The sequence below is a fragment of the Rhopilema esculentum genome, chromosome 1, assembly GCF_057945365.1.
Source record: "Rhopilema esculentum isolate cy_ngs chromosome 1, ASM5794536v1, whole genome shotgun sequence".
NCBI classification, from domain to species: Eukaryota; Metazoa; Cnidaria; class Scyphozoa; order Rhizostomeae; family Rhizostomatidae; genus Rhopilema; species Rhopilema esculentum.
In genome coordinates, this window is record NC_142815.1 from 1,910,851 (window position 1) to 1,936,337 (window position 25,487).

Genomic DNA, 25,487 nt, shown 5'->3' on the forward strand with positions numbered 1-25,487 from the left:
CCCTATCTTCGTTTGGAAGGGGGTCTACGGCGTGGGGGCACATCTGAGTGGGGCGCTCAATCTTCAAGGGAACGCTAACGGTTTTTTTCCAAATGGCAATTCAGTTATTTAAAAAGCGATCGAGGTTCCAGCCAAAACGATAGGATTTCTAAGGATTTACCGTAAAACAATAGGATTTCTATGAATTTACTTTAAAACAATAAGATTTCTATGGATTTACTGTAAAACAATAGGATTTCTATGGATTTACTGTAAAACAATAGGATTTCTATGGATTTACTGTAAAACAATAGGATTTCTATGGATTTTACGTAAAACGATAGGATTTCTAGGGATTTTACGTAAAACGATAGGATTTCTAGGGATTTCCCGTAAAATGATAGGATTTCTAGGTATTTACCATAAAACGATAGGATATCTAGGTATTTACCATAAAACAATAGGATTTCTATGGATTTACTGTAAAACAATAGGATTTCTATGAATTTACCGTAAAAAATAGGATTTCTAGCAATTTACTGTAAAACGATAGGATTTCTAGGTATTTACCGTAAAAAAATAGGATTTCTACCAAACGAAGTTTCCATCAAGTGATTACACCCTCAGCTGTTTCAAGGATATTTTCGATTGAACCCTCTTAAAACCCCCGAAATGTCAGTTAAGAATAAGCAGTGTTGGGATGAAGAGGGGCTAAACAGGGGCGTGAATAAGAGGGTTTAAAAGGTGCAGGGGCTTCAAATAGATAATTTGCTGCGTGGCGCCTCTCTATTTGTTGTTGACATCAAAACAAAGAAACTGGTCTTGTGTAATTCAAGCATTTTCTTGACGTAGTTACTTTGAATTATCAAATTTTTATTTGCTTTATCAAGTCACAGACTAGACAAAGGGGGTTTTATGTGTTTCATTCCTTTTTTAAATTATCCAAAAACCACAATATGTCGTTATCAAATGTATTCAAAAGGCTTTTGGCTTAACGATTTGTCTTCTTAGATAAACGCCATGTAACCACAGCGCAAAAGGTGTCTCATTTCCCCTTTTAATGTTTTATTTAATCCCCTCGCTTCGTTGTTTTTAACCCCCTTTGAAAGCACAAGCCCGTGAGATTGCTCACTTGTCTTATTCAAATTTGATTGATGTTACACCAGGGGTAACCAATTGGAGTATCCTAAGCCGATCAGAAAACAATCGATATTCGATTTGATTGACAGCAAGTAAACCCAGCATGGGCCTAGAATTGTCACGTTGTTGGTTTCTGCTGCTAGGGGGCGAGCCTAAACCTGACATGTCCAGATAAGAACCTGCTTTTTTCGTCTTGGCTCCTGAATACCCTAAGTTTGATTTTGCAAAATGTCGGTCGAAGGTGTTAAGTTTAAAAAACGGACGACTTCAAAGTCAACAGATGGCTACGAAGTGGAGTTAAACGAGCCCGAAGTGGAGATGAAGCCGCCGATTTCGCAGACAGATCCATCTTCAAGTGAAGACGCTGTAAAACCAATCGAGGGAGATGGCGACAGAGGTGGATGGGGCAATAAAGTCGAGTTTATTTTAGCTATTATTGGCTACGCAGTTGGTCTTGGAAATGTTTGGAGATTTCCTTATTTGTGTCAAAAGAATGGAGGAGGTTTGTTATATAGCGTTTCATTACGAGTTATTTGAAGTGAAAGATATCCAACTGTTTTAACCTTTGTAATTTCAATTGCCACCCAGAGGGTTCAAGTATATTTAAATAAATGTTTTGTAGCGAAGCATATCTTGACTTTTGTAAATTACCAGCGTAAAACGATGTTTTTTGCCAGGAGGGCCGATCGGCATTGAAAAGTTAAAGACGCATTGTCGCAGCGTGTTTTTAAACACAGCAAGTTGCGATTAAGTTTTCAGGTCACCTGTCAGGGTTGCATAAATTTGAGAAAACCCTTTGTATTAAAAATCAACATTTGCTCTCTAGAAGTAGATAAACTTCAGTTCTACTGAGATATCTTTTGTCATATAATTTTGTTATGACCCAATTTGTACTATAATACACACACGCTAGAATTTATAAAGTACAAATTTCCCCACTCCCCGGGACATATCTTTGATTTAAACATATAAAAAAACGAGGTTATGTTTTTCATTATCAATTCAGCTGTCGAGTGGGATCAACAGTGAATTGAGAAATCGGATCTAATGACATTTTGATTGCCTTCCAAATAGCTTGTATTAAATGCAGATCTTTTCTCCCTCATTTGTCGAACAGTAAATTTTCACAATGAAGTTGTCAGACTGTCTCCAGAGCTAGACGGTTTCATTCTGGTACCAGCTTTTTGGATTTAAATAATCTGATCGTGAAGATCTATCTCATCGCATCAATGTGAAAATCCCCCACGATAGTGCCAAAGTCCAATTGTCAACATTCACACAGCTTACTCATGAAATTTTCACCAGCGGTTTGTTTTTTTTTCAATTTCAAAACATTGCATTCATTGGAAAGTTAAAGACCAGCAAATCGATAAAAAGCAAAAAGAAATCAACTGACGATTCACAGGCTTTCAATAGTGTTTACATATTTATGTTTAATTTGCTTTTAAAATTCCGTAAATCATTGCGGTTATTTTGAAATGGTTGAGCTGTGTCACGGAATAAGGCCATACAATTTTATCACTGCCCCGTTTAAACCCGTTGTTTCCATAATATATTACTATTTTGCTGTAGGGCAAAAAACTGCAGTTTATGCAAGTGAGGTGCAAAATTGTGCCATTCCACACAAGGACCTCGGAGCGTATTACAGATCGAGGGGGCTATAACGTTTTTTTGGGGCGGCGAGCTAAAAACAAGACCAGGGCGATTTTTTGTAAGGTTTTAAGTACATTTTTGAAATTATTGGGGAAATTATTAGCCCTTTACTTCCACGGTCCCTGATTTCCATGATACCCTCTTGTTTGAAGAGGCAAAGTTTGAAAGTCCTGGGTTTGTAGAACTTAGAATAAGGTAAAACTTATTTAAGAAATAGTGCATGATTTCATAAGTTCTTAAGATATGCCTTCTAATTGAAGGGCCATTTCCTAAAAAAAATAGGGAACATGTCCCTGTGCCCCCTAGTTTCATTGTCACTTTTCCTATTAATGGCAGTGATAAGACTATTGTAAGTCAAAGGTACAGTAGGTTTTTTTTATTTTTTGGTAAAGAAAAGAAGAAGGGTAAAAAAGATTTGCTGGCAAAATCCAACCTACAAAAATCCTTATTTGTCATCCTGATCAGGCCAATAAATACTAAAATATATATATACATTAATAATAATTAACTAAAGATATAACACTTGTAACGCTTGCAGTCAATGACTTCCATAATGCAATCTCTTAAAATGCTTCATGTTAGTGTTTATTAGTGCTCACACTATTGTCAAACTAACAGTAAAAAGGTATTATTATTATTATTATTATACAGTATAATCTGGTTATAACATACTTCAAGGGACCAGTGTATTAAGTACGTTATATCGGAAATACGTTGTAACGAGAGTATGTTAAAATTGACTAAAACCAAGCACACCTTTTTCTGTGACTAAGCACACCAGTACGTTATATCCGAAAGTACGTAATAACCGAGTACGTTATAACGGGATTCTACTGTAACAAGATATATATATAAGTATATGAATATAAAAATTTTCCACAATGCAATTAAAAATTATTTGAAGTGCACATAACATCACAAATCGCTTGGGTTTAAAAGATACATTTTACCAATCTGAATTTTTTCTCTCTTTATTAAATGGTAAAGTTGAGGGAAGGCTAAAGAGCCTATCTGAACCCTAACAAGGGAAAGGGGGATTAGGGAGAGAGGAAAGATCAAGCTTGTTTACTTTTTTTTAATGCAATTCTAATTATTGAACATGCTATGTTTTGTTCCACTTCTTTACTTTGTAGTTCAGAATAGAGAAGTTAAATTTCAGCTCTTGCTTTGATGTTTGGTGTCCCAACACTACCTTACATGTCCCCTGTATAAGATTTCCTAGAAATGTGTGTTTTGTTCCTGGTTTTTGAAATAAGCAAATAATTCAGAGAAAGATGGAGCTCCAACCTTATTTAGCCTGAAACTTGGAGTAGTGGAGGGGCGATTCACTCTTGCAAATAGCGTATGAGATTTTCCCTAAAGCAAAAGGATTTCTAGGGATTTTTAGATAAAAATATAGGATTTTCACAAAAGGTATACGGGATTTTTCTAGAGTGATTTGCCCCTCGGGAATAGTAACTTAGAAATGTCCAGTTCTATGCACTAAAAGCGAATATAAGGTTTTAAATGTTCTAAATACAATTGACCTGCACAAGGAATATCCCCTGTAGCACAAGGAAGGGTGAGTTTCTGGTCCTATGCTAAAAACTTCCATTTTATCAAGCCTTTGTGCAAAAAGCAGGTGCTTGACAAACTGAGCAGCTTCAACTTTCTAGGTGTTCCATTGAGCATCATCACATCAATAACAAAATTTGATTTTTTGCATTTAGTTTCTCGACAGCAAAAACATGCTAGGTGGTTGATCAATCAAGCTCCTAGAAAAAGAGGAGGGCGAATGAGCTACGACTCCAGGGGTCAACGGCTTCGGGTGGAAGAACTCCTGGAAAGAGGGATGGTGTCCCTTTACAAACACTGTAGAGGTGGTTCTGGGGGCCCATCTCTACTACTAGCCCCTTAGTTTTATCTATGACCATGACAACAAACCAAAACTCAGATTTTGATATTCTGAAGATAGGGATAGTTGGTGGCCTGGCCATTTGAGGTGAGCCATAGCTCTTGCTTCCCTCCAGGCTCTCCTCAAATTCTGGAAGGGAGCTACAGATTGCTCTTCTTAATTTGCTCTAGAAAGCAAATTGCTCTCCTTGAAATCAATTTTTCCTTTGTTGGTATTCTTATGTATCTAGAAATAGCTAACCTGGAGATTACTTGGAGAGCTGTTTGATGCTCCACTGCTTAAAGTCTTATGACCAGGCCTGATAGTTGGAGGGTCATGGTAGCCAACCTTCTGATAGAATATGGTACCTGATGATGATGAGAACTTCCTAGGCACATGCAGAGGTGCTTGGTTGAGCTCCCCGTGCAAGGACTGATTTTTATCTTTGCTTGCTTAATTATCATGTTGCTTAGAATCTGGTTGTGTTGCAAGGCTTATGATAATATTTGCAGATGCAAGGAAAAAGAGACATGTCAAAGTCAAGCTGTGTAATCTTCAGTCTTCTGTTGTGTTTGCTTAGAGTGGATACATTAAAATTCAGTAACACATGTAAGAAAATAAAACTATGATCTTTTTTCTTGGGGGGGGGGGGGAATCATCTACTAGCTAGGGAGCTTTTCCAAATACTAGCTAGGGAGCAAGGCCCCATCAAGTCCCAGGAACCGTTCTTCCAGACAATGAAATGTTATATCTCTTTTATACCAGACAATGAAATGTTATATCTCTTTTATATAACCAGTTTTCGAGATGAGTGCTAGGTAAATTCAATGTGATCAGCCTTGATTCCACAAACAGTACTGCAGCACAAAATTCATGACGCACCATATTGGGGTAACCCCTTTCCCGTTATCATGACTCATTGCCTTTGACAGTAAATATGCTGATTCTGCATAAATGATGATGACATAAGCATGAGTCAGGTGGACGAAGTAATATTGTAAACAATGGTAGGGGAATGACCTTTGGTATGAGTGATGAGTAATCCCTGTTTGATGTTAGGGGATGTCACACAGATGCTACAAGAGAATTGAAAAATACTGGTTCTGGTATATTGTTATGTTATTCACTACGGAGTTTAAAGCCTCACCTATGTTGCACAACCCAGTTGGACACCAGTGCTGTCGTACTTTGCTGTTGAACTCCTCTTTAATCTTCCAATGTTTACCCTCTTTTCCTGCTTCTCCGTTTCCACTTTTCCTGTTAAACCATATGCAGGGGCGGACTGGCCGGTTCAGGCTACCGGGCGATCGCCCTGTGGGCCCTCCAAAAATTGTTGCAATTTTTCTTCATTTTACTATGAATTGGCAACTTGTATTGTTTGGTAGAGGCCCTCTTCTTTTGCCATTACACCACAGTATCTGTCAAGATACGTGGATACAGAATATGGTACTGAAAAAGCATTTTCCAAGATTTGGGGCCCCATGTAAGCACGTAGTATTCTGAGCCTAGGGCTTACTGTTTCTTATGCAGTAATACAATACTTAATGGAAGTTCCAAAATTGGAAAAAATTTCTCTTCTGGCCCTCAGTTTCAATGTTTGCAAGGACATGACAGATTTTTGAATCAATTTCTAAAAAGGTAGAATACTTAAATGCTAACCAGCTAGATTTGAGAATATACATCAAAACAGCGGAGGGCTCAGCCCCCCTCCTTGTTTGTGCCTCGATCAGACAAGAATCATGCAGTGGCGTACCCAGGGCTGTAGCACTGGGGGGGGGGGGGGGGTCTGGGGCCGAGCCCCTAGAAATTTTTTGGACCACGCCCTTCAAACACTCGCAAATGCGGGGAAACGCCCTTTTGCAAATTTTCCCCCATTTGATTCATGTTAGCTACGGTAAATAGCAAAGCATTTTACAATTGTTATTGACACAAGCATACAGTATACTACCCCCCCCCCCCCCAATGAGTGTTACATCGTTTTTGGACAAATCTCGAGGACCATATTTAAGAAAAGTTGGGGGTCCGGACCCCTCCATTCCCCCCCTTGGGTACGCCACTGGAATCATGTAACGCATAGAAAGCTGGAACAAAATTTTTGCTCCAGCACATTTCTGCCATTGTAAACTTAACAAGAAAAGGAGAAAAGATGCAACTGGAAGTCTAAGATGCATTACAGGCTTTATGCTCATAGAAATGAAGGCATAGTTTGACACACTACTTTTGAAGATTTCTTACTGAGAACAATAAGTTACTGTCTTCTACAGGCAAGGCAGGGTTTTTTATTGTTGCATTTAGAAAGTTGTTTAAAGTTGTGTGTCGGAAATGTTGCGTTTGTCGCTAAAAGTTGAAGTTATGATCTTGGTTGTCGGTAATTGTGAACAAAGTATCACCAGGGACGTCATTTCTTGGAATTACTGAGAAAGTTTGAGAAGATTGGCTTTTCTCGAACACATTTCACCAGTCAAAAACTGTCATCTTTAGCCACAAATAACTGTGCAATGAAATGAAAGCTAAAGCCTTAGTCTTTTTTACATGCTCATTCGAGAAGGGAATCTTCGCAGAACATTTTGAAGATGTTGTTTATTTTTGATGTTCCTCAAGCCTTTTTCTATTTCCTTCTATTTTTACCCAGCTTTGTCTTGTTTCAGTCCAGTTTATCCTAGAGTCAGCTCCTATGATTCTGACTCCACATTCACATCGCTTGCACCTTTTCCAACTCATTCCTCGTTGTTAAACGTTCTTCCTATTCTGACGCTTAAAGGTTTATTATAAAACCAACTCCAACTTCTTTTCCATTGTTATGTTAAAATCAAGCCTCTTTGAACCATGGAAATTATTTTAAAAGAAAGCTAACAGGCATTGCCTAGGATCCTCTTTTGGTCAAACTTGGTGTTTTTAATGCATTTTCTGGCCATCCCTGTAATGTCATATTTTCAAACTATTTCTTGAATTCGGCCAAAATTGTGGTGGACTTTCCTAAACCCCGGAGCAATCTTAACAAATTGTTCCATATTGCCTGCTGCTCAACCAATCAATTAACCTGGCTGCTCAACCAATGATCGGAAAAATATCAACCCCCATTATGCTTTGACTGAAAAATTATATTTCAAGATTTACTTTAATAGCTGAGACATCCCATTAGGCCCATGATTTGCTCGGTGGGATTTGGTACTATTTCATTGCAGACTTTTATGTACGAGGGGTTCAACCATCCACCAATCTAATGCTTAGTGGTAGAAACACTACAGCGACGCTTTATGCAGCCAGATTTAACCCTAAAAAATCATACACTAAAGAAAAAATAAGTTCTCTATCACAACCTGCCTTTGATTCTTTTTGCTTCATTCTTCTCCCACTTAAAAATGTCATTTAGCTAGAAAACGATAATTTTTCCCCACAATGGCATGATTTTCTCTTTCCTCTTAAGCCCTGGTAAAACAACTAAACATTTCACTCAACTTCTGTTTAGTCAAAAGTTTAGTGAAAAGTTTAGTCGTTTTGCCACCCTGTTTAGTGTTGTTTAGTCGTGTTGAGTGTTGTTGAGCAAAGTTTGATCCTAGTCAAAAATGTTTAGCGTTGTTTAGCGTTGTTTAGCGTTGTTTAGCAAATGTTTAGTTGTTTTGCCACCAATTAAACATTTGTTGTGATCGCGCAAGCGCACTAGTTGTGAAAATCCAAAGGTTTTCGTCTGTTTCCCTGGTTTTCCTGTCTCTACGTGACCCAAAAATCCTTTATGAGACAACTGCATATCTCGTTGTACGCTACTCTGTCTTCTTCAACAGTCAACTTTTTTGTTAATGTGCTAAAAGTCTTTTCTTTCCTCGTTGCTTCATCCAATTCTTATTTTTATCCACTGTTTGTCCATGCAACAAAATAAACCAAAAGCAAGTTCCTATGCAAGATCCCCTACAACCCAACAGCGTCATAGACAGCTCACAGTTCAAACGAGTTGGTTGAAGTTTAGTGAAAAGTTTATTCACGTTTTGCCACCCTCGCTAAACTTCGCTCAACTTCATTAGACAAATGTTGAGTGAAATGTTTAGTGAAATGTTTAGTCGTTTTGCCAGGGCTTTATCCTACGTCAGAATAAAACCCTGGAAAATACAGTGAAAATGACGCGGACCCAATTGAAGGATTGTAGAACACCCAATTTAAATTTCCAACGCCAAATTTCGTTTAGAATTGACATTCATATTGGGCGGTCTTAAGTTTTATGGTGGTAACTAATGAGAACTAATAGCAATATTCAAATAGCCTTTCAAGGAAGCCTTAAAAATGTTGCCACAAAAGACTTCGACGATACCCGTAAACTTACTTTGAATTTCAGGGCCCTTTCTCAACGAATTTGCCCGGGCCCTAAATTTGGAGCCAGTCCGCCCCTGACCATATGTCCCCTTGTTCCAACCCCTCTTATCCACCTCTTTCCCCAGCTTCACCCCCTTGTTGCATCCTTTTTTCATACTACTCTTTCCAACTCCCCATTACCATTTCTCCTGTTGTACCCGCTTCTGCAACCCCTGTTCCAAGCCTTCTTATCCACATACTACCATGGTTACATCCTCTATTGCACTCCCTGCTGCACCCCTGTTGCATCTCTGGTCTCAACTCGCCGGTTATACCCTTCCCCCGATAAACGCCCTCTAAACCCCTTTTATACCGCGAGTATCAGAGACACATCTCCCCCTTATAAACGCCCTCTAAACCCCTTTTATACCGCGAGTATCAGAGACACCCCTCCCCCTATAAACGCCCTCTAAACCTCTTTTGTACCGCGAGTATCAGAGACACCCCTCCCCCTTATAAACTCCCTATAAACCCCTTTCCACCGCGAGCACCAGAGACAATCTCCCCCTATAAACACCCTCTAAATCCCTTTTTCACCACGACCTTCGCCACGACATCCTGATATTGAGTAAGTCATCGTTTCTAATATTAGCATTTCAAGCTTTGAAGATAGGAAGCTCAGATTTCTGTCGTAGTCGCTCAAAGGATTCATTCATATTCTACATCGGGATTATCATCCAGTTGCTGTCAGATTTATTTGTTTCCTTTTTCCTTATGGACTTAGTTCCTTGATCGCAAAAGGGATCCTTCCATTCCCATGTGTTTGGAAGACAAATAGAACTGGTGTCACATGGGATTTTCCTTATCAACTGTTTACCTCGGGGATTTGAAAGTGGCCGTAAATATCCCAATGAAAACGGAGTGATTAAATACAGGATTGCGACCGGTTTTGTTTCCTTGGTGATAATCCACATCTTTTATTTCTAAGGCCCCCCGTTTCACTATTAGTCCCTTCATTTCAGTTACGTCATCCAATATTCGGTACTTGCACAACCCAAGGAGATATAAATGGGGAACATGATAGCTAAAGTAAGGACTTGTGGCTAATAATTTCTATACGTAGATTCAAATTTAGCGGGGGAGATGTGAGGGATCGTGGATAGAAACCCATTCTTTATTATTTTTGGAAATGTGCCTCTTTTTATAAGGCAAACTTCCCCCTTTCTGGGACAAAGTGCCCCTTTTAAACTGTGCCTCTCCTTACCTGTGCATCTCCCTACTTTTCCCTATCAATACAATTGTCCATCGTTACCTTTCTCCCTCCCATCCTTAGAGTAAGTCCCTACATGTTGATCTTTGGCGATTATCTCTGCAGATTTTTCTCGAAATCCAAATAACCTATTCAAAGAGTAGCAGTATCAACTTACAATCATGTCTCTCTTTTTAAAGCCCTGTCACTCCTAATAGTTATTCAATGACCATTTGGGCGTTTCTGATAAAACTAACCTCTGTTTCTCTATGCCACCCCTGAGCAACTCTTAAAGGCAGTCAGTCGACGGTTCAGTGTTAAAAATAGGCTTTGCGGCTTGTTTCAAATCGTGAAAACATTGAAGATTAGCCGATTGGCTACGTAACAATAGGTCTATTGTATAGTCTAACCAATAGGATTTTACATGGCCAGCGAAATGCGTCGGAACATAGTGCCATTAAAGTTCTTTCCTTACTCAAACAACACACAAAAATAAGTTAGACATAAATTTATTGCGCCATTTTTCCCTTTTCAACGCCACACAATTCAGATAGGCCTTCCTCTTATTCTGTTAGCTCACTACTGTTATTCTGTTCAGTCTCTTCTGTGTTCGTGATACAAAACGAGCGCTGATTGGTCTTTGTAACAATACCCTATTGTATTCTCTTCTGTGTTCGTGATACAGAACGAGCGCTGATTGGTCTATGCAACAATACCCTATTGTATACTCCAACCAATCAGAATTCAGCACATCACCGATATTTCCATTCATTCTATGGAATCCACTGCAGAGCTTCTAAACCCTCGTTCTTTATGCTGTTAATTTTCCCCGTTTACAATTACGAAACATGAGTGGTGTTTTAAAGCCTATTCTAGATAAAAGTGAGCCCTTGAAAGTCAAAAGGTGTTTTGATTGTCAACCTCTTAATCCATCAATGAATTCTATATTCCAGCCTTCTAATTCTGTGTTGACAAACTGTTGCCCTGCATCTCCCCTTCCTTATCTTGTAAATTCATATAGGTATAAATGGGATGACCATTTTGTGGATGTGAAATATGAACAGCGATAATTGCCAGTCAATCTTCAAGTATTTTCTTCAGATTATGAAGTAGTTTACGCTTTAGGCGAGACGTTCAAACGCAACCAGTCCCGAGGTTTTGCTGGAATCGAAGCCTGGTTCAAACTTGACCTGACCATCTTAAGAATCAGTGGATTCGGCGACTCTCCTCCTTCGCTTTTTAGGACAACTATGATCGTGTTTTCATAAGCCATCTACCACGTTGCCAACTTTCCTGTCAAACAGGATTGAGTTCTTTGAAAAATCACGCCCGCCACCAGTTGCGACGTCCCCGACTAGTCCCGGACGCCCCCAACTAGTCCTGAACGCCCCCAACTAGTCCTGGACGCCCCCAACTAGTCCCGGACGCCCCTAACTAGTCCCGGACGCCCCCAACTAGTCCCGGACGCCCCAACTAGTCCCGGACGCCCCAAACTAGTCCCGGACGCCCCCAACTAGTCCCAGAAGTCCCCGACTAGGTCGGCCAATCACTGATTGAACTTCTAAGGCAAAGAATTTGTTTATATAAGAACGAAATCGAAATCGAAGTAAGCATTTAAAAAAGAATGGAATTATTTATTAATTTCATTTAGTAGGCTTAAAATGACAATAGCTAATTTACAGTCAATCGACGCCTTCTTTCATATTCATATACATATTAAATTATTGATACACTAAAAATCCCTTCAGTAATCCGAAAAAACTAAATCAAATTGAAACAAACTAAACTAAATTTAAATTAAATTAGACTTATAATCTAAATACAATAAATTGTTAGGGCCTATTTGCTGCTCTTCCAGGGAGTCGTGTTTTGATTTAATTTCAGCTGTTGAAATATGATTTTAATTTTCTTTTGAACTGTGGGAGGGTTGGCAGTTCACTGATTGAAATAGGGATGCTGTTCCGAGTTCCACGCAATATTTTCTTGTTTTTTACACCTTATTAAATAAATATATCGATAAATAATGGAAACTATTGCATTGTAGATCAACGCAAGTTAAGGCACTCTACCTCATCAGTCACCCGTTCAGCGGCTGTGCGGCGCGGTTCTGACTAAGACCCCATTTACACTACAGAAAAAAGAACGGAACTCTTACATTCCGGGCCTGAAAAAGCGACGATAGGCCTTGCGTTTACACTAAGCATCTTGGTCCCGGGCTAGTTTGGGAACGGTTCCGTTCTTCTTTGGTTTCATTAAAATATCGAAACTCTTTGGTTCCGTCCCCGAATCGTGCTTCTTTTTCTAGTGTAAACGGTCAGGAACGGAACTTTTTGGTTACGATTGTAAGCGGGGCTTAATCTAGGGTTTGGGCGAGGCTTTCTGAAAATGTCAGCTGCATTGCCGCGCCACTGCGCATGGTTTACCTGAAAGTTCCATTCTTTTTGATCAGGTGTAAACAGGCTGAAATTTGGATCCGTTCCTTTTGCTTCAGTGTAAACGCGATGAAAAAAGAGGCGTCGTTCCCAAACAAGAAGGAAACCAAGGAGTTCCGTTCTTCTTTCTGTAGTTTAAACGGGGTCTAAAAAAACGTTTAAATTGTGATTTGATCTTTTATTGATTGGTTACATAACAATAGTCTATTGTATAGTCCAACCAATGAGATTTTCAACCACCTTGCGTCGGGACATAGTGCGTTCAACGGGCTTTACTCTCTATTTTTGTCCTTTTGTGGCTCGAAATATCGACAGCATGTCGTATTTAAGGCTCGTATTATCGACAATATGTCGTATTTAAGGCTCATATTATCGACAGTGTTTCTCTTGTTTTTCAGGTGCTTTCCTCATTCCGTACGCCATTTCGCTTGTATGCATCGGGGTTCCTATATTCTTTCTGGAGCTGAGCATAGGCCAGCGCCTCCGCAAGGGTCCTCTTGGTGTATGGAATTCAATATCTCCGTATTTCAGTGGCCTGGGGCTGAGTGCTGTCGTAGTCTCCTTTCTTGTTGGTGTGTACTACAATATGTTGGTAGCTTGGTGTTTGTACTATTTCTTCATTTCATTTGCAAAGACTCCGCCGTTCGCCGTATGTCCTAAAGAGAATGGAGTGGTTGTAGAAGAATGCAGGAAAGCTGGATCAACATCCTACTACTGGTATGTAGGCAGTATTTTGTTATTTGATGCTGACACCTTAATTTAAAATGGCGGCAGTTACCATGGTAATGGAATTTGTCGTCGCAACTGGAGCAATAATAGAGTTTGTAATGTTGGCGTCCTAGAACTATTTTTACATTTAATTGTTTGTATGTAGGAGCTGGTTTTGTTATTTGATGCTACACCTTAATTTAAAATGGCGGTAGTTACCATGGTAGTGGAATTTGTCGTCAGAACTTTGGTAGCAATTGATTTTAAAATTATTGCATCCTAGAACTTTTTCATATTTCCGGGTATGCAGTCATTTGTCGCTGCCACCTTTACTTTAATTGGCGGCAGTTACCATGGCAATGGAAATTGTCGTCGCACATGCTTACTACGTGCCAACTACATTTTGTGAACACCATTTAGTTAAAGTTTTTGAAATCTATCGTAACAGATTTTACACTGGGCATTTTTAGCTGGTAGCGCTAAAATGAATAAAAGTGGCCTTGTGTTTGTTTACAATTTTCCGTTATCTGATTGGTCAGAACTCGGCGGTGTGTCTGCTGTATTAACCAATCAAAGATATGAAACACATCCTCGTAACTAAACTAAATGATTTCTGTTGTTCAGCCTTGGTACATGGATTATTTTGTTTACGAAGAATGCATGTGCTGGCACATCTAAAGCAATTTTAGATTATTCAACTGGTTTTTCACATGTTGGGTTATTTTGTAGAGTTCATTAAGGTTTTTAAACCAATTTTTTTTAAAAACTATGAGAATGTGTTTTATATTCGTCTCTTTGCCAGTATTGCTGTAGTCTTAGAAATTGCAGGACTGCGAAGAAGCGTAGATTTTAGAGAATTGGCGTGATTATTGGGAATTTTGCGTGATTTCTGAAGAACTCGCGTGAGTCCCAGGGGAACGCGCGTAAGTCCTACGGGAACGCGCGTGAATCCACGTGAAAACGCGCGTGAGTCCCACGGAAAAGCGCGTGAGAACCGCGATAATTGGCGGAGTCACGAAACTTTGTGGGAGTAATGGAAGTAACGTCATGTTTGTAGTATACGTCTGCGATTATTTACTTGACTTTCAAGTAGCTTAGTAGCTTATCCGTATAAACCCCCCAGTTTCCTCATCATCTTCATGTTATTCCAGGTACAGAACAACATTAGAAACTACATCAAGTATTGAGGACGGGGGTGGGATGAATTGGAAGTTAGTTGGTTGTCTTGTTGGTGCATGGGTTTTGCTGTTTGTGATTGTATTTCGTGGTGTCCAGTCTGTTGGGAAGGTAAGAAATTGCTTTGTGCTTATAAGAAGTACTCTGTTTTCTGAGATACTTCCTACCTGTACCATGCCAGTCTTTATAACAATGGTTCGATGTGATTAAATTAAATACTGTTGAAGCCTTGGTTCTCAATTTCATAAAATTGTTTTTTTCTAGGCCGTCTACTTCACTGCCTTGTTTCCCTATGTCGTGCTCATCATCTTCTTTATTCGTGGTGTCACCTTGGAAGGAGCAGGTGCCGGTGTGAAGCATATGTTCACTCCAGACGTATGTATCAACATTGCCAGTTTAAAGGCGCTTGCGCAACCAGCATGCTTTGCGGTTGTTGCGAGAAGAAATGGGTTGTTTTCGGTATTTTCATGCGGTACGATATCGGGCCGGTTTGAAAATTTATTTGCCGGTTGCGCAAGATCCTTTACAGGCACAGGGTTCTTAAGTGATGACCTTACAAATATCTATTTTTAGAATGTTTCAGAACGCTGACCACATAGCCGGAAGAATCACTATTACATTAAATACCTCTAAATATGCATAATCAGTTAACTGTTTTAAGTACCGGGCCACAAAAATATTTGAATTTTCTTCGAAGGCCATCGAATTTTCAAAAGTTGCTCAAAATGAAGTTCAGATCTCAGACCAGGCTAAATTAGAAATAAGATAAGCGGGCGAATTATTTCGTGTTAGGTTCTATATTCATAAACTCTATGTGGTGTGGTTATTTTAATGAAATATGCTTTGGAATGGTGGATGAGAGAAGAGAAAAAGGGAGGGCGATGATAACATTTAAGGAACATGGTGCTGACTTGATGCTGGAGGGATCTGCTCAATGTGCAATACCCGACAGATTTACACGCCCAAGGCCAGGGATAATTTTCTGAAGGAGGGGGACTAAAAGCTTCAAACTGTAAACAAAGTATATGAACCCAAAAAATGGTTTACACAAAATTTTGTAACTTAACGTTTCTTTTACCAGGTTGAATCAGAAGACAGTTCTGCTATTTTTAGGTTAGGACGTTAATAATCGTCAGGTCGACTTGATGCACTTGAAGTCGGACTCAGTGACGACGGTGCAAGGTATTTCAAAGTGGGGCTAAAATTTAATGGTTGTGTACTTGTGTTCAGTTAAAGCCACCACCATGGTTGGCAGCGAGAAAATGTTTGGATGGCAATAATCTAGGAATGGCCAGAAACTGCATCTAAAATAGAATTTGACGGGAGAAAAGCTAACGGCTCCATAGTTTTATCTATTTTAACGATGACATAATTGGAAGGATCTTCAAAGTTTTAGAATCATCTTAGCATAACAGCGAATAATCAACTTTTTCACAAGTGAATGAAACCAAAATAAGATGGAGGGAAAAATAAATAAACTCAGTTTGGCAATTAAGCATTACCTGTGCCCAAGTCCACAAATGCTGCTACATACGCTAAAAAGCACAAGCACAATTCAATGTTCTCGGATTTGGGATCTCAGAAAGTTGATGAAATTTGACACTCTGAAATTTAGACTAATTCAGAGAATTTCAAAGATCGAGGGGAGGGTGACACCCTCCTACACCTATCGGTATTTTTGTGCCTCTTTGTCCATACTAATGTTTGTTTTGCAATCTACCCTATCTCTTTTCCAGTTCAATCATTTAAAAAATCCCGAAGTATGGCTTGAAGCCTCTACACAGATCTTTTACTCTCTTGGACTGGCTTTTGGTGGTCTTATTGCCATGGCAAGTTACAACCCCATCAATAACAATGTACTCCGCGATGCTATTATGGTGTCAAGTATAAACTGCGGAACGTCGATATTCGCCAGTATTGTCATCTTCTGCATTCTCGGATTCAAGGTATGTGACGTCATTTCCGGTTAGTTTTTACAGTTATGTCAGTTGTCAATTTTTTCGCCTATTTCAATTCATAAAACGCTTTGTTTGTGATGTCCGCCTGTGCTCAAGTTCGTCTTCCTCGTTTACCTCTTTCAGTCACTTTTCCCTTGTTTCCAGTTAAAGATAGATTCTGTTTGCCTTTTCTCCAGGAATGTCAAAACCGGGATAGCACCGGGGGCACGTGCACCCCTCCCCGAAACATTTGGAGAAATGCCCTTTTCCAAGAAGTAACCTCTATGGGAAAAGTCCCTTTGCCCCTTCTGTCTCCGTACAATTTCTGAATTCTCTCGACCTCCCTTCGTTTCTCCAAGGGCAGTTCATTCTTGTGAATAGCGTGCAAGATTTCCAGAAAACAAAAGGATTTCTAGGGATTTACCAACAAAACAATAGGATTTCTATCAAATGTTTACGTGTTTTCCATGGAGTGATATGCATCTCACTGTCCTCTGCATAACATGGCCTAAGAATGTAATTTTTTCTGTTCTCGACGCACTGTAATAGTTTGCGCTTTACGTTTGCGATTTTCAGTACACTATCAAATGATACATCTTGGTCCCTTTTTGTTTAGGCCACCAAAAACTATCAACTCTGCCTCTCTGGTTTAGCCGCCGTGACAGGAGGTAATGGAACAATGGCCAATGTAACAGCAACAACGCTGTCAACGCTAACGACTGCGGTTACCGGGGCAACAACTGCGGTTACCGGGGCAACAACCGCAGCGCCCTTTACTTGTAGTCTTCAGAGTGAGCTCGATAATGTGAGTATTAACGGTTGCGCATCACATTTATATTTGTTAGTTTCAGTACAGTTTCAGTGGCATGACGTAAGCAGCAAAGAATAACACTGACACGGCACCCCCATTTCCGAACAGCCAAAAAGTCCCATTCAACGCTGTAAAGCATGTTAAACACAATAGCAATGTTTAAAAGTAATAATTTATCTCGTTCACTCGGGAAAGTTTAGTTAAAGACATAGGTCATAGGCATAATTATCATAAATTAGCATATTAGTTTCCAGTCCTAGTAACCTTTCCGTCAGACCTTCTTCGTAATCACAGCTAACGTGAAACCGAACATTTTGAGAAATTGGTCACAGTTTTGGTAAATATGTCAAGCTTTTCTGACTGCAAAATGGCTGTGTACTCTGAGGTCGGGAGTGAAATGCCCCCCCCCCCCTTATTTGTTAGGAATTTCGAAGACCTTTGCTCCTTATTTTAACACCCCTGTTTCATGCAGGAAAACGTTTTGACTGTAAACTCGAAATTTAAAATATTCGAATATCACCTTACAAATCGTCAACCCATATTTATGAATCCTCAATTTGTTCAATTTTGGGCTTGGCTTTAGCACCAATAGACCTCGACTTTGTCAAGAAATAAATGTCTTTTGTAAACATGTTATTGTTCATTTCAGGTGGCGCAAGGGCCTGGCCTAACTTTTATTGCCTTTACGGAGGCTATTTCGTGGATGGATGTCAAGCCACTGTGGAGTCTCATGTTTTTCCTTATGTTAATGACACTCGGCATGGGTAGCATGATTGGGACGTTCGAATGTGTCCGAACAACTATAGTTGATTTGCAGATTATCCCACTTCGAAGTGAAATCATAACAGGTAAGAATAAAGGAAATAGCCGTTTGTAGCAACGTCATCGCTAAATGAAGTCCGAGAGTGATGACGTCATAATATCTTGTCAGGATTCTTAAAAGTCGTTACTTGAAAGTATGCCATGAATTGTTATTCAATGTTTGCAAGCGATCACATCAATCACGCTTGGAAATAGTGCTACTTATCCATAAAAACTGAATGGGCAACCTTAAAGGCATTTGGCATGCATAAGTACAGCGAATCCAAATATAACTTAGGCCAAATTGATCAGAGCACGCGCACAAGAATTGGAAACTGCTCACGTGAAATCATTGCACGCTGCTCTAGGATTTTACCGATTTGCAGAAAGGCAGAAACTGTTCACGTGTTTATCTCTGTGCGCAATTTGATTGGTCAACCGCTCGTGGTTGAGTGGCTGTAAGCCAGTTTTACCTGTGTCAAATGCCTTTAACAATCACGTGTTCGCACTTTCTGATTGGTCTCTACACCGTTAGTCCTCAAATAGGCCTTAACCTTCGAACAAGCCACATGGGCTGAGGTATTGTCTCGACAGCAACAGGTTTCCTCAGGTGGATCTGCATTTTAAGCATACTGTCCAGCCTCAAAGAGAGAAAGAAAATCTACCCTGGTAATATGTTCGACTTCTGCTAAATAACCCCCATCTTCGAATAAGCTCCCCTCTAACAAGCCTCCTCGAACAAGCCCCTTCCCCACTCGAAAAAGCCCCCAAGGGTTTATCTAGATTTATCTGCAACTTTTAAGCGTATGTTTATATTTTTGGATGCTGCCAAATTAGCCCCACCTCCGAATAAGCCCCCAACCCGATATTTTTTCAGCGAAGCAAGCCTCTTGGGGCTTGTTTGAGGGTGTACGATATCTGTCCTGGCTTCACATCTACAATTTTAGTTCGATATGTTCAAAATTTGGGCGAGATATTGCCAATGAAGGATTTAAAGTTTGCTAACGGATTACTGTTATTCTGGCCTGGTTCATTAAGTTATGAACAGAGACCAAATTACCGAGGTTTGATGGGGAAAGAGCCTGTGCTCAGGTGGCCATACCTCAGCCAATTCATAATACTTTTAACTGATTTTGCCTATTTATAGGTATTTTATAATTATTACTTTTTGGAAAACATGGTCAAAATTGAAAAATTCTGGAGATAGATTTTTGTGACGTCATCATTTCGTCATCAATAAGGAGGTGTGGTCACATGCTCACTGGCTAGGGTCGCGGAATACAAGTTCAAGTGTTCGGTACTCGATAAGCACAGCTTCTCAGTGTCTTAAAGCTACATTCGGAAGTTAGGTGCTGACAAATTTAGATAAAGGTCAACGTGTATTCAAGTTTTGGTATCTATGGCCGGGTCATTAATCCTATTCTTGGAAATAGCTTATTTGTGACGTAATACAACTATCAAAGCAGTTTCACAGCTGTTTTCGGACCCGTGTCATGATAGAAGAAAGTTTGCAATCAAGAAAACACTCAAACGTGGGTCATCGATTCCAGCTCTCTTTTCCATTCTCACCTTTCATAAGTAGGCCCACCGCAGACGACCGGTTTTCGCCTTTGGCAGACGACAATTTTTAGAATTTTTCTTCCCAATGACTGAATATAACTCTGTGGTTATGAATGGCATAAATTTTTGTCTTTCAAGATACAGTCTTTGAAATTGAACACCGCTTTACGCTTTTCACAGAACGCCTAAAGAGCAAAGATAAAAATCTTTTCTAAGGTAAAAATCATTGTCTTCCAAAAGACAAAATCAGCCGTATGCGGTGTGGTTTAGGCTAGCTATTTCCGGTGCGATGCCCCAAATTGACCGCATTGGTTGTGGTTCTCCGTGTTAACTAAATTTCGGTTTCTGAGGGTGGGAGCCAGTGACGTAGAGAAGATTTTATCAAAGATGGTTGAAATCAAAATCAATTTACTAACTTTCTATGGTGAAACATAGGTTGAAATTTAAATCAATTTACCACCTTGCTATGGCGAGAAACGTACAATGCCCGCCAAAAGTATTGGAACAGTCCAATCATCTTTCCTACTAAACGTCTCCCTTCCCCCCATATACAATGTTGGATTCCGACTTGAAAATGATAACAAATGTATGTTGGAGCGCAAATTGTATAACCAATGTTTAGCGACATGTTCAGCTTCCTTCACAGCATTGTTCAAGGGGGGGGAGGGGGTTCCGTCTGCTTGAAAAAGGGAAATGAACTGAAAAATATACATTTATTACGAGTACAATCTCGGTGTTCCAACTACTTTTGGCTGGCATTGTAGGTTAAAGTTTAAATCAATCTGCCCCCCCCCCTTGATATGGCGAATAGTAAGTTTAAAATTGAATCAATTCGCCCCCCTTTCTTGGTGAACAGTAGGCTGAAACCAGATTACCACTATGCTATGATGAAAAGTAAGTTAAAATTGAAAACAATTGGCTCCCTTTCTATAGTGAAAAGGAGACTAGAATTGGAATCAATGCCCCTCTTTCTATGGTGAAAAGTAGATTAAAATTTGAATCGGTTTGCTTCGTTTCTTTGGTGAAAAGTAGGTTAAAATTGGAGTCAATTTGCCCCCTTTTATGGCAAAAAAGGTTAAAATGGGAACCAATTCGCCTCCTTCCTATGGCGAAAAGTAGGTCAAATTTTGAATCAATTCGCCCTCATTCTATGATGAAAAGTAGGTTACAATTGGAATAAATTCGCTCCCCTTCTATGGTGAATGTTCTCCTCTCCATTTAAGGACCTCTATAGAAAGGACTTTTCCATATAACAGACACCTCTCAACAACGGTCATATATTTTTGTCCCAATTGGACAAACCTCTGTTAAAGGGACTTCTATAGAACGGACTGCCCTATAGAATGGGGCCCTCTCAACAACAGGCTTTGAAAAGAGCAAACATTTGACAACAAGCTTAAAGCTTTTATATAAAATCCTAAACAACTTTACCGCTATCATGTTTTTCTGATTGGCCTATTTCGATCCACAACTGAGTATATATTTTCCAGCTTGACTTTTAACAATTTTGATTCTGACGTTTTATATTCTGAGGAGTTTCGGACGAAAAGCTTTAAGTATGTTGTAAAGTGTTTGATATTTTCAAAGCCATTTTTACCGCCAAAATTTGTTCACATATTTTTGTCCCATCGCGTCAAAATGCTCTTTAAAGGACCTTAACACAAAGAAGACCTTTTTACAAACAGAGACTTTATACAACGGACAATTACTCGGTTCCTAACGGTATCCTTTATTTAGATGCTCCCCCGAGTCTTAAAAGCTCTAGCGCAACCGGCATGCTTAGCAGCAGTTGTATCAAGAAATTGACTGTGTTTTGTATTTTCATGCAGTAAGATATTAGGCCGATTCTTTGAATTATACTCGCAAAGCATGCCGGTTGCGCAAAGGCCTTTAAATCTGGACGTTTTTGTCGAATTCAAATCATGATATATTCTTTTCCCAGCCATCTTGTGCTTCCTTTCTTGTGCATTTGGGTTGCTGTTTTGCCAAAGATCTGGTGAATATTGGCTGCAAATGTTCGATTCATATGCTGGCACTGTTGGGCTGCTCATTATTGGCTTTTTCGAAATTATTCTCGTCTGTTATGTTTATGGATACGACAGGTAATAACATTTTTAATATTCTTATTTAATATAATAACAAATATCATTTATAATATTCAGTCTTCCAACATTTAATGTCATTAGTAGGTTCATGAAATATTTTTTAATGTTGTTTCCTTTATGGCTATCCTACTGTGTAACTTTCAGATATCACCTTTTGCTATCAATGTCAATTTTATATTATATTTTATTAAAATGTATTATATCATTTTATTCCATATTCTATAATATTACATTATACTATCTAAAACTACATTGTACTATATTACATTATGTTATTTTATGTTATATGTATATATATGATATATATGATATATTATAAGACAATACTTTACCTATAGTATGTACTATAAAATTATATTTTATTTATATTATGTAATATCATATTATATGATTTTCTATGACATAACATATTATATTGTTTTTGTATGATATTGTTTTATGTAATATAATATTAAATTATATTTCATTTATATTATGTATATAATATTATATTTTATTATATCATATCATATTATGTATTTTGTATTACATTATTTTGTGTTAAATAATACTAAATTGAATTTTTATTTATATAATGTAATATTATATTGTATTATAATTTTATCATAACATATTATATTTTTTTTGTATTATATTGTTCCATGTAATATAATATTAAAATATACTATCTATTACTACATTGTACTATATTACATTATGTTATTTTATGTTGTATATATATAATATATGTGATACATTATAAGACAATACTTTACTTATACTATGTAATATATAAAATATATTTTATTTATATTATGTAATATTATGTTTTATTAATGTCATATAGCATATATCATTCATGTCATATCATATCATATTGTGTTGTTTTTGTATTATGCTATTTTGTGTTATATATACAATATTAAATTATATTTCATTTATAATCCTACTGTAATATAATCCCATTGTACTTTATCGCACCATATCATGTTCTATGCGATATCATCTTTTGCACTGTAATCCTACTGTAATATCATCCCATTGTACTTTATTGCACCATATCATGTTCTATGCGATATCATCTTTTGCACTGTAATCCTACTGTAATATAATCCTATTGTACTTTATTGCATCGTTGTTGTAAAGTCTAGGTCGGAGCATAGAGAAAATCCATTTCTGAGATTATGTACGTGATTTTCGTAACAAAAACGTGCTTACTTCACACTCAGCCACAATAGCCAACTAACTAACCCTTGAGGTCATGTGACAAAGCGATTTATCACGAAAGACATGTCAACGCAGTGGTCAACGGGAGAAAGACTGGGGACCAACCTATTCCCAGGACTTGATCGCTCCAACAATCGTATCATAGTGCTCTATGCGATATCACCTTTTGCACTATAATCCTACTGTAATATCGTCCTACTGTACTTTATCGCATCCGCATCATATCAAATTATTCTATTGGATATCATCTTTTGTACTGTAATCCTATTGTAATATCATGCTTCTGTACTTTGTATTTTATCCTGCTACAGGTTCGAGAAGGATATTCATTACATGCTCGGTGTTTACCCGAGCTTGTACTGGAAAATCATGTGGAAGTATGTTGCTCCTTTCTTACTGGTTAGCATCGTAATTGCTAGTATGTATGGGCTGATATCGAAAACAATTGGATACGAAGCTTGGAGTGCTGTAGAGGTTAGCTATCTTATAATACATTTATTTCTCAAATCTACCAGTTTGTAGCGGTTTGACAAGAGATGGAATGCCCTTCTTAGAAGGGAATCTCCTTCTGTCGGGGAAATTGCCTTCTCGTGAGGGAATCATCTGCTAATGAGAAGATTCTCTCTTCATAGACCATTCTCTTCATCTTAGGAATCCCCTGCAATAAAGTGTTAAGCAGATACATGCATTTTTAAACTTTTCATATCTACCAGCTTCAGAAGATTTGACAACAAATGAATTCCCCTTATGCCAAGGGAATCGTTTTCTTCTCATGAGGGAATCATCTGCTAATGAGAAGATCTTCTCTTCATAGACAATTCTCTTCATCTTATGAATCCCCTGCATTTTAAACTTTTCATATCTACCAGCTTCAGAAGATTTGACAACAAATTAATTCCCCTTCTTCCAAGGGAATCGTTTTCTTCTCATGAGGGAATCATCTGCTAATGAGAAGATCCTCTCTTCATAGACAATTCTCTTCATCTTAGGAATCCTCTGCAATAAAACGTTAAGCAGATACATGCATTTTTAAACTTTTCATATCTACCAGCTTCAGAAGATTTGACAACAAATGAATTCCCCTTCTTCCAAGGGAATCGTTTTCTTCTCATGAGGGAATCATCTGCTAATGAGAAGATCCTCTCTTCATAAACAATTCTCTTCATCTTAGGTATCCTCTGCAATAAAACGTTAAGCAGATACATGCATTTTTAAACTTTTCATATCTACCAGCTTCAGAAGATTTGACAGCAAACGAATTCTCCTTCTTCCAAGGGAATCGTTTTCTTCTCATGAGAGAGTCACCTGCTAATGAGGAGATCCTCTCTTTGTAGACGATTCCCTCCACTGCAGAAATTCTTTACAGTAAATCCTAGACAAATACATACACTTCTTTTATTAACGATAACAATTTTTAAGCTGCTACTCTGATTTTCTTGTTTTGTGCGATCATTGCATAATGTATACTTATTGAATCACAACTTGTTTACAAGACATATTTGGTAATGAAGAGATCTGCTAAAGGCATCGAGTCAGGATGGAAGGAAAAGGGTATTCCCAAATGTTTTTTTCTTGCTGCAAGGCTATTGGTTGGCCTGACACTGTTCACATGACTCACTTCGTACTGATTTACACTGATCTCATGACTCACTTCGTACTGATTTACACTGATCACATGACTCACTTCATACTGATTTACACTGATCACATGACTCACTTCGTACTGATTTACACTGATCACATGACTCACTTCGTACTGATTTACACTGATCACATGACTCACTTCGTACTGATTTACACTGATCACATGACTCACTTCGTACTGAATTACAAAACAGTTTCCATCAAAAGCAGAGATCACATGAGACCACAGCAATCACGTCAAAAGCAAATGACCTCTTATAGAGAAGGCCTGTTTACCATGACTCAATGCCTTTAACTGTACTATCATATAGAACTCAACTTGCTTTGGTGTGTAGATCAAAGAGTTTTAGGGTTAATGGCATCATCAGGCAAAATTTTTTTCTAGATATAGCAGACAATCATTATACAGTCAATAAGTATCTGAATGTCATTATTCCAGTCAGAAATTCATTAAAAAATTTTTAAAAAAATTAAAAAAACATAAATTTAAAAAAAATTAAAGAATTAAAATATTTTAAAAAAAATTGAGAAAATTCAAAAAAATTTTAAACAATTAAAACAAAATTTAAAAAAATTGAAGAAGATTACAATCTTTTTTAGACGTTGCAGACGATCTTTATACCGATAAAAAATGTCTTTTTTGCAGGCAAAAGTCATTGTAAACAAACCGTACCCAGGCTGGGGTGAGGCGCTGTGTTTTATTCTCATTAGCGCCTCTGCAATCTTCATACCAATTGTCGCTGTCTTGAAGAAATACGACTTGTTCAATATTAGAGACAAGGGAATGGATGAACATACAATCCACATGCAAAAAGCTGGCGTTGAGGAGGAGCTTCACGTGAACCCAAAAAATATTACGTCATCTCTTTCAACGGTTCCACTGACAGAATTTCAGTAGATAGGTGTGTGTACTTTTGTGTATTGTTTTC

The 25,487-nt window shown here is 38.3% G+C and overlaps 1 protein-coding gene across 2 annotated transcripts in view; it reads left to right on the forward strand.

The window, feature by feature from the left end:
* Nucleotides 1-1,229: 1,229 nt before the first annotated feature.
* Nucleotides 1,230-25,487, forward strand: part of LOC135690379 (sodium- and chloride-dependent transporter XTRP3) — a 29,129-nt gene continuing 4,871 nt past the window's right edge. Inside the window, exons 1-10 of one of the 2 annotated variants that reach the window (XM_089116229.1) lie at nucleotides 1,230-1,621; nucleotides 13,009-13,327; nucleotides 14,470-14,605; nucleotides 14,759-14,869; nucleotides 16,231-16,440; nucleotides 17,048-17,236; nucleotides 17,892-18,090; nucleotides 21,546-21,705; nucleotides 23,226-23,388; nucleotides 25,205-25,461. In XM_089116229.1, coding sequence (XP_088972355.1) covers nucleotides 1,348-1,621; nucleotides 13,009-13,327; nucleotides 14,470-14,605; nucleotides 14,759-14,869; nucleotides 16,231-16,440; nucleotides 17,048-17,236; nucleotides 17,892-18,090; nucleotides 21,546-21,705; nucleotides 23,226-23,388; nucleotides 25,205-25,456 — 2,013 coding nt within the window. In that variant the 5' untranslated portion in view covers nucleotides 1,230-1,347 and the 3' untranslated portion in view covers nucleotides 25,457-25,461. Of the gene's footprint in view, nucleotides 1,622-13,008; nucleotides 13,328-14,469; nucleotides 14,606-14,758; nucleotides 14,870-16,230; nucleotides 16,441-17,047; nucleotides 17,237-17,891; nucleotides 18,091-21,545; nucleotides 21,706-23,225; nucleotides 23,389-25,204; nucleotides 25,462-25,487 lie in introns of those variants that run through there. The other variant, XM_065207916.2, reaches the window with a different exon arrangement.